The 9,228-nt window shown below is 36.9% G+C and overlaps 1 protein-coding gene across 1 annotated transcript; it reads right to left on the bottom strand.

The window, feature by feature from the left end:
• Nucleotides 1-3,818: 3,818 nt before the first annotated feature.
• On the bottom strand, nucleotides 3,819-7,533 carry LOC113331946 (leucine-rich repeat receptor-like serine/threonine-protein kinase BAM1). Its single transcript, XM_026578579.1, has 2 exons — nucleotides 4,856-7,533; nucleotides 3,819-4,631 (listed from the first exon to the last, which is right to left on the bottom strand). Exons 1-2 carry the CDS (start codon nucleotides 7,470-7,472, stop codon nucleotides 4,180-4,182), a joined length of 3,069 nt encoding a protein of 1,022 aa, XP_026434364.1. The 5' UTR covers nucleotides 7,473-7,533; the 3' UTR covers nucleotides 3,819-4,179.
• Between the last annotated feature and the right edge of the window lie 1,695 nt (nucleotides 7,534-9,228).

Here is a 9,228-nt window from a genome sequence, read left to right on the forward strand (position 1 = left end):
TAGATCAGGTCAATCCTCTGAATGCCTTCTCTGGGAGGGAATAACTTAATACTTGATTCATCCCTGCATAACTGTGCTGGCCTGTTGGGGTTGGGACCTTGTGCGTGTGATATATTTAGCTAGGAACAATAAATAAAGTGATCCTCTTTGTCGCCAGGTTTAAATTGAATGATTTTTTAGGGATCATGGTTTTTTTGAGGGGACCATGATTTTATTAGGCCACCTTCCCTAGAGTGATAAGGAGTGTCCTAAAACGTTGAAATGACTAACCTACCCTTAACCTAATTTAATTTAAAACCAACCTAATAACCACCACCTCCTCCCACCACCACCGTCCACCACCGCCGATTACCACCACCACCACCTCCGATTATCACCACCACCAACCACCGATTATCACTACCACCTCTTCCCACCACCACCACCACCGTATATTTAAGAAATGTAACAACATCAATGCAATCACAATTAAGTTCTGTTACATATAATTTTATCGAGTATAAAAGACGCCAGCCGCAGCCTGATTCTGCCATGGGACCACTCCGGAGGTATTTTCCAACAAACCCTTCACTTTAATTTGATTTTGATTGCTTCAATCGAATAGAAATCATCAAAATAGGGTTTTAGTAGGAGTTACAGAGCCATGTTCGGTTAGGCCGATTTTCCAAAAAACCCTAGTTTACTAACCGAACTTCTTGAAAATGAAGAACACGAAGAACAGTTCGGTTTTATTGGATTTAATACTAAGTCACCGAACTCTCTGTTCGGTTGTTTCGCAAAAAAATTTAAAACTACAAAGTAACCGAACTCCACCCTTAGAACCAAAAAGAAAAACAAATCCAGTCTAACCGAACTTGTTGTTGTGGCCACTATCTTGAGTTCCAAAATAACCGAACTTAGACAATAGAGTTCGGTTTTTTCGCAAAAAATTTTAAAACTACAAAGTAACTGAACTTAGCCAATAGAGTTCGGTTGATTCGCAAAAAATACTTTTAACCGAACTCCTTGTATTAGAACAACAAAAGTCCATAAGTTCGGTTCTTTCGCAAAATAAGGATATCACCGAACTTTAGTTTACGAAAATAATGAGAGTCCACAAGTTCGGTCCGTTCACAAAAATGTTAAGTTTTCTTTGTAACGAACTCTACCTTTGAAACTTCGTAACCGAACTCTACCTAATTCGCCAAGAAATAAATTTCGTAGTAACCGAACGTTTGCCTAATTGCATATATGCATATATAACCCAGTTCGGTTGATTCGCAAAATATGTTGAAGTTTGCGAACCAACTGAACTTCTAACACTAGGTTACTTTTAACCTGCAGTTCGGTTGGGAACTTGGTTGCGTTGAAGTTTGCGAACTAACCGAACACAAAAGATGTACCCAAATAAATTGTTAAGTTCAAAGTTCGGTTACCTACCATTTTATCCTAGGTAACCGAACATACATTGTACGACCAAAACCTCCATTAACGAGCGAGTTCGGTAACCTGCGTGTTTGGAAAACGTAACCGAACTACACTTTCAGGTGTGTTCGGTTACATGTTCTTGACATATGGTAACCGAACTGACCCAAATCTACATAAAAAATTTCATTTTTTTTGAAAGTTTGGAGCAATTCAACCAACATTATCTAAGTTTGAAGCACACCTGGGTACCCAAATACCCTTCCTCCGGTTGTGGTTGGTAAAATCCATCGTTTTTCATGTTTTCCTTCTTCATCTTCTCTAAATTTACTCTCTCAATAATTCTACTTCTTTAAAAAAAAACATATGATTTTTTAATCTCACTAATTATCTTTAACTTAATCATCTCACTAATCATTACACTAACTATTATTAACACTAACTAATCATCACCCAAAATTAATCAGGAGGGTAATTTAGGTATTAATATAAATATCCAGATAAGGGGTGACCTAAATTTACTTCTAATGTCTTTACCCAAAATAAAATCATGGTCCCCCCAAAAAATCATGGTCCCAAAAAATCGTTCTTTAAATTTCACTACCAATATTGAGATTACCAACCATGTGGTCTACAGGCCCATGTTCCCACGTTTGTATCCTGTTGGTCCAGGGTAAATTAATTGTTTGCCGTGCTGGTTTGTTGTTCTTGAAAGTTTAGAGTACGTAGGCCTAACAAGAATCAACTATATTTACTGTTTAGGAGAAATTAATCCGGAGGAATGTGTTTGCAGTGTATTTTTGTTGTTCTTGTACAATGGAGTATAATTTAGACATAGTTCGGTTTCTGATCTTTATGATCTCTGCCTACTTCTTGATGACTTGACCTACTTCTTGATAACTTATGATAGGTTGACCTCTGACTGAAGCAAATCATAATGCTGAACTTTTAAGTATTAATAAGCGTCAAAGGGATTGGTAGAGTATTAAAGATCGATTGTATGCATATGCCCGCTACAGGAGGGAAGCATTGATAACTTGTACATCCACTGCAATACAGTGGGAACTTCGCGTTCCATCCTTGACAGACATACTATAGCATGTGGGAGCTCGACCACTTCCCCTACCATGTACGTTAGTGCCAGCCGCAGTTTTTAATTTGAAGATAGAGATACACATCTACATAACTGTGAAAAAAATTACCATACATTTTATAAGAAAATCAATCTTCATAATAGATAAAGAAATAGAGTAATCGCTACAAGTGTTCTTATGCCAGAACATCTAAAATTTGAATACCAAAAAATACCTTTGGTATCCCCGTGTAACAACTTACGTTTCCGCCAGGATTATTTTCTCATCATACTTAGGTTCTGACAAGAGATTACAGCGTTTAAAACATGTATCTCTATCACCTATGGTTTATGCCTTAAGAAACTACTCACCTTTCAAAAAGTAGCATCACTGTTTGGCAACCTAGTTCTGGTACAACTCCCCCTTCAAATGGTACTGCTGCATTGTTACCACTTTTTCTTTGTTTAAGTATGGGATATCTAATGGACACGACTGGCAGGAATTAAGGAAAAATTATGACAGTGTACTTAATTGTGGAGGAACTGGAACTAAAATAGTTTAAATTAAGCTCAAAAGTCTAAAGATCGAAAATGTAACCAAAATGAGGATATTGTTCCTAATGTTTTATGGGTGTACTTGTAACAATGGAACAAGTTAAGGTCCTTGCTATTAAAAAGAGAACGGAAAGAAGAATTTCTGGACTGAATTCAGGTGGCCATTTCTAGTCGTCGGATCGGATGGATTCATTTCATTTTAAAATGAGAGTATAGACACTCTCATATATCTCTGTCCCCTAGTGTTTAAGACAAAGGGGGCAAGAAATAAATAATAAAAGTTCGGCTTTGGTCCATCACTTTATCTCGCATTATTCATTACCCCATTTCATTATGGATTAAATCACGTCGGCCACCTCGATGATAAAATCTCTCTTTTATCTATGTGATACCAAGGGATCTGTATTGGCCAGTTCGCCAGTAATTATATCAACGCATTATTCGCACAACATTTTGGTGCAGTGGCATATCATTATGTCCAAAACATCAATTGCTCACAGAATCAATCATAAGATTTGTCACATGAGAAACAATAGTGTAAACCAAGTGTAAATTTAGGAAAATGTAAAGATAGGTACTTGGGCATTTGAAATTAAAGTTTTGCTTAATATCCGGGAGTTATGCTTATTAGGTTCATTTAAAGCATGCTTCATTAAGACTGAAGTTTCAATCATCAATTAATTTCAAGGATAGATTTCTGAATTTAGAAGTTTCCCCCTCTCACCCTGAAAATCAAACCCCTAGGCTTCTCGGTACTTGAAAACTCTACAACTTGTATCATAATAAGTCATAACCAACACTGACTTCATTGATGTTTACACTGTGAATAGTTAAGCTCCAGAGTTTCTGCAGAGCTCTAAAACAAACTAGAAGTAGTAGTAGTAGTTGACTAGTAGCTAATATTAATAACAATAGATGATGAACAGAACAGAACAGAACATGATGAAGAAAGCAAAATGCATGAAGTAAACCCTACACCCCCTTCTAACATTATCTTTCTACCACTGTACAAGAAATACTTTAAACTACTACGAATTATCTAATATCACCCACCACTATTAACCCCATTAAGACAGATACATAAAACAACTTTGTAAAGAAACCTTCCTAAAACAACAGATTAAGAATGGAGGAAACTACACGGCATTTCATATGCTAAGTAGATCTGGTGGAGGTGACTGAGGTGGTGGTGATTGATGTGGTTGCACATCAGTTGTTGTGGCGGCTTCAAGGGTGGAAGATGGAGGCTGTGAGTTAGAATCGTCGCTGGGATTTGTTGAGTTGGGTGAACTTGGAAGCTCCGTTAATATCTGAACGACTTCTCTCATTGTGGGACGTTCGACACTTTGTTCTTCAACACAAAGCATTGCGACGTAAAAAACATGCATTACCTCATGGAGTGGAACTGATGAGAGTCTTGGATCTATTATCTTTAGTACTGATTCCTTGTTTGAATCTGTCATTTTACGTACCCATTGTACTATGTCAACTCCGTCACCAAATTCACCAACTGGTTTTCTACCACTTACTAGTTCTAAAAGAACTACACCAAAGCTGTATACATCACTCTTTTCGTCAACTTTCAGTGTGTATGCATATTCTGCAAACAAAGGTTTAGCTTAATTATACATTAAGCATATGTACAATGAGCAAATTGAATGTGATGACTCGCTTATTCGCATTCAAACTGAGCTAAGTTAATCATGACATAATGATATTAATAACTGTATAGTTATGTAGTCAGACAAACCAGAGAGATACCCAATATTTGAATTGAAACACAAAGTTATTCGATAAAACCAAAATCTATAACAAGAATCATACCTGGAGCAATATATCCATAAGAACCAGCAATTGCGGACATGCACTCGGAAGTACCCGAATCCTGCATAAACTTAGCAAGACCGAAGTCTGCAACATGAGCTTCAAAAATGGAGTCAAGAAGGATGTTGTTTGATTTCACATCACGATGAAGGATCATTGGTGAACAATCATGATGGAGGTAACACAGACCCTTAGCTGCCTCAACTGCGATCTTGTACCGTGTGTCCCAGTGCAAATGACCTCCCTTCTTTCCATGGAGAACCTCTCCCAAACTCCCATTTGGCATGTACTCGTACACTAGAAGGTTTGTTTCATGATTCGAACAAAACCCAAGTAGTCTCACAATGTGACGATGTCGAATCCTACCCAACGTTTGTATCTCAGCATTAAACCCGTGATCATGAGAGGACCCTCTACTCATTCCAGGTAGTCTTTTCACAGCAACATTATCACCATTGGGCATCACACCTTTGTAAACAACTCCAGCTCCTCCCTTACCAATAATGTTTTCTTCCTTCAAAGAATCCAGAACATCATCACTCGTAAATTCCAACCTCTGAAACGCGGTTAGCTTCCAAGAACGAGAGTCATTTGCTTTCTTAATAGCTCGAGCTTTAAAGATTGCAGCAATAGCAAATAAAATGGAACAGATAAGTAAACCGATCACAAGAAGAAGCTTCAATGACGCAGTGAATGGTCCTTCAACATGTGGATGCTGCATACTATTAGTAACTCCAAACTTACAAGGTCCCAAATATGGACCACATAGTTCGGGATTTCCGACAAATGATGTTGAATTGAAGTAGCTAAATTGACCAGTTCCAGGAACTAAACCAGACAAATTGTTATATGAAAAATCGATGGAAGTTAAACTCTGCATTGTTGAAATTGATGAAGGAATACTACCAACAAGATGATTTCTAGATAAATTTAAGTAGTTCAAGATTCTCATACTGGTAATCTCCATTGGAATCTCACCTGATAGCTGGTTCCGGCTAAGATCAACAAACGTTAGCAGCTTACATTTACTGATTTCAGGAGCGATCGGACCAGAAAACCGATTATTACTAAAATCAATCTTTGATAACTGCTGCAACTTCCCAACATCACCAGGAATGCTTCCAGTGAAGTAATTCCCATCAAGTAGCAATTTTTGAACACCAGAAAATTTTCCAATTGAAGGAGGAAGTGAACCGATAAGCCGATTATTAGATAAACTAATTTGCCCGAGATTATCAGACACTGAATGAATATCAGGAAAACCACCAACTAATAAATTATCTTGAAGCTCCACTTGAGCTAATTTAGGCAAACTGAAGAGCCCTTTCGGAATGGAACCATTAAGAAAATTATCACCCATACGAATTCGACTCAGAGACTCGCATTTCCCAATCGATTCAGGTATTGGCCCCAATAAGAAATTCCCTAAAGCAATTAAAGTCTGAAGCTTATTACCAGAACAAAGATCCACTGGAAGAGTACCAGTTAATTTATTGGAGGATAAATCAAGAAGTTGTAGATTACCATTTCTTCCAAGATTTGGAGGAATACTACCTGTAAAGTTATTCTCCCAAAGCTGCAATACTTCTAGTTCAGGCAACTCAGCAATAAACTCAGGAATAGAACCATATAATTTGTTTCGAAAAAGATTTAACAATGTCAAATTCTTAAGCTGGGATAACTCAACAGGAATTCTACCAGTAAGCATATTATTTGACATATCCATTGATTGTAAACTCTTAAGTTGTCCTAGCTCGGCAGTTATCTCACCTGATAAAGCATTAACTTGAAGAAACAATGTATCAAGATTCTGCAACTTCCCTAACTCTTTAGGGATCTCACCTGATAAACCACAGTTTGCCAAGTCCAATCTAACCAACTTCGTCAAATTACCAATCTCCACCGGAATCCCACCTTCATAACTATTGAAGTAACCGAGATAAAGTTCTCGAAGGTTTGATAGGTTACCGATTTCTTTAGGAATCCCACCTTCGAGTTCATTACCAGAAACAGCCAAATACTCAATAAATTCCCAACTACCATACTCAGGTGGAATTTTGTCTTCAAAGAAATTGCCACCAAGATGAAGATGTTTGAGATTCTTCATTTCAGTAACCTCCACAGGCAATATCCCAGACATATTATTATTATAAAAATCTAAAACTTCCAACTCCCTCAAACTTGATAGCTCTGTAGGGAAACTTCCATTGAATATATTATTAGAAAGATTCAAACTCTTTAAACCAGTAATCTGAGAGATTTCAACAGGAACAGGACCGGAAAAGGAATTTGAAGCGAGGGTAAGATTGATGAGGTTTTTGAGGTTTCCGATTTCTGGTGATAATATACCTGAAATGTTTAAGTTTGATAAATCCAATGAAATAACTTTACGATGTAAATCACATGATACACCTTTCCAGGTACAATGAGATGTTGATATATCCCATGATTTTAATGAACCTTCTGGATCTTCTGTAATGGAAGCTTTGAGTGTTAATAATGCTTTGTATTCTGGTATCACACGTTGTTTCCCATTTACAATGGAGATATTAACAAAGTAAAGAAGGAGAAGGAGAAGAAGAAGACGAAGAACTGGAAATGAAAACGAAACTCTCATTTTCGTTCTCTGGTTCTAGAGAGAGAGAGAGAGAGAGAGAGTCAGTGAAAACTCAGTGAGTGTGAACTGTGAAGCAGTATGAGTAGAAGCTTTTGTTTTTGTTTTTTTGAAAGAGATAAGTAGCCTCGCGTTTTCAGGGGCCACTCAAAAGGATTTGGGGGCAGGCCCTTATCTCGCGTAATTCGTAATGGTAAAATTATCCTTATATATTCGGAGGATATGATAACATTTTTATCCTCCGATTTTAATCGGAAGACAAAATTTACCCAGACTTCCGATTGTAGTCGGTGCAGTATTAGAATGATTTCTGTTTCATTTTTTCCATTTCTTTTTCATTTTTGAGTTGTTAGAGTTATAGAGAAGAAGGTGAAGGAAAAAAGGGAAAACCCATTTTATCACTACAAAAATGGATGGATATGAAGAAGAAGGTGAGAATCATGGCGAAGACGATTTGGGGTATATGTTGAATGATCCAAACTTTTGTGGAGAGGAAAACCTAGACGACCCTTTCATGGAAGAAAATGGAGAATCGCCTGATATTGAAGCTAACGATGCATGTAAAACACAGGTATTGTGTTAAGAAACTCAAATACTCTATTTGCATGCGTTTGTGTGCTTTTGTAAACAATAAAAACCGATTATTGCATGCATTGAATGCCATGAACTACCCAGATTCGGTAGATAATTTCTCGAATAAACTTACGAATATAACACACTGAGTACCAAATATGTATATTCGGTAGTTCCAAGATAGTAGTTTACTGCCGAATATGAGAAAGAAAACCAAACTGGTTTTCCAAAAAAATCTACATTCGGTAGTTATGTAGAGTTATTTACCTCCGAATGGCCCCAAAAACGAATTCCTCAAAAAATTTCAAAACTCAGTATTCTTATCCTTTACAATCGGTAATAGTTTAACATTATTTGACTGCCGAATATAACAGTGGCCTCAAAATAAAATTTCCGAAAACTTGAAAATCGGATGTTTATCGATTAAAGTTATCTCCCGGTTATTTATATTCGGCTGTTTTACTATATTTTTAGATTCCGATTATATCATTTTTTGCACTCAGTAAACTGTGTACATTCATTTGCATAAATCGGGTGTTTTGGGTAACCAATAGGATTCCGAATATAGTATATTCGGCAGTTTGACTTATTTAATAACCTCCGATTATTGTATAATAATTTGTTGCTTTCATATGCAGGCCGTTGAAGAGTTTGTTGATGATTTCTATTTGAGGCCCGACACTTTCCTATACTATGAAAACGATTTGGTATACTCATTACTACTTTTCTTTTTTTTTAAAATCTATATGTTAAATGGTTATGCTTATTAGATTTGTTTTGTTTTATGCACATTTAGACATTTGGAAGTAAGAAGGAGGCAAAGGAATGGCTTATGAACAAGGCAAAAGATAACATGTGCGTGGTAGTTCAAAATAATCATGTTAGTGACACTCGATTTGAAATGATTTGTGAGCGAGGTGGGACGCGAAAGAGTCACGAGGGAAAGAATAGTAAGTACGTACGGAAGACGAATAGGAAATACCGAAGCAATACCAAGAAGATAGGATGCCCATTTAAGATTGTCTTCTATAAGCCCGATGGTATTAAAGGTAAAGAGTATAAAATGTATAAAGTTGATAACGGTTGTCACAACCATGATGATCCGTTGGATTTAATTGGACATGTAATGGTTGCCAAGTTAAAACCACATCAAATGCAGACGGTGAGGTCTATGCGGATCCAAAAA

Source organism: Papaver somniferum, unplaced genomic scaffold (assembly GCF_003573695.1).
Source record: "Papaver somniferum cultivar HN1 unplaced genomic scaffold, ASM357369v1 unplaced-scaffold_128, whole genome shotgun sequence".
NCBI classification, from domain to species: domain Eukaryota; kingdom Viridiplantae; phylum Streptophyta; class Magnoliopsida; order Ranunculales; family Papaveraceae; genus Papaver; species Papaver somniferum.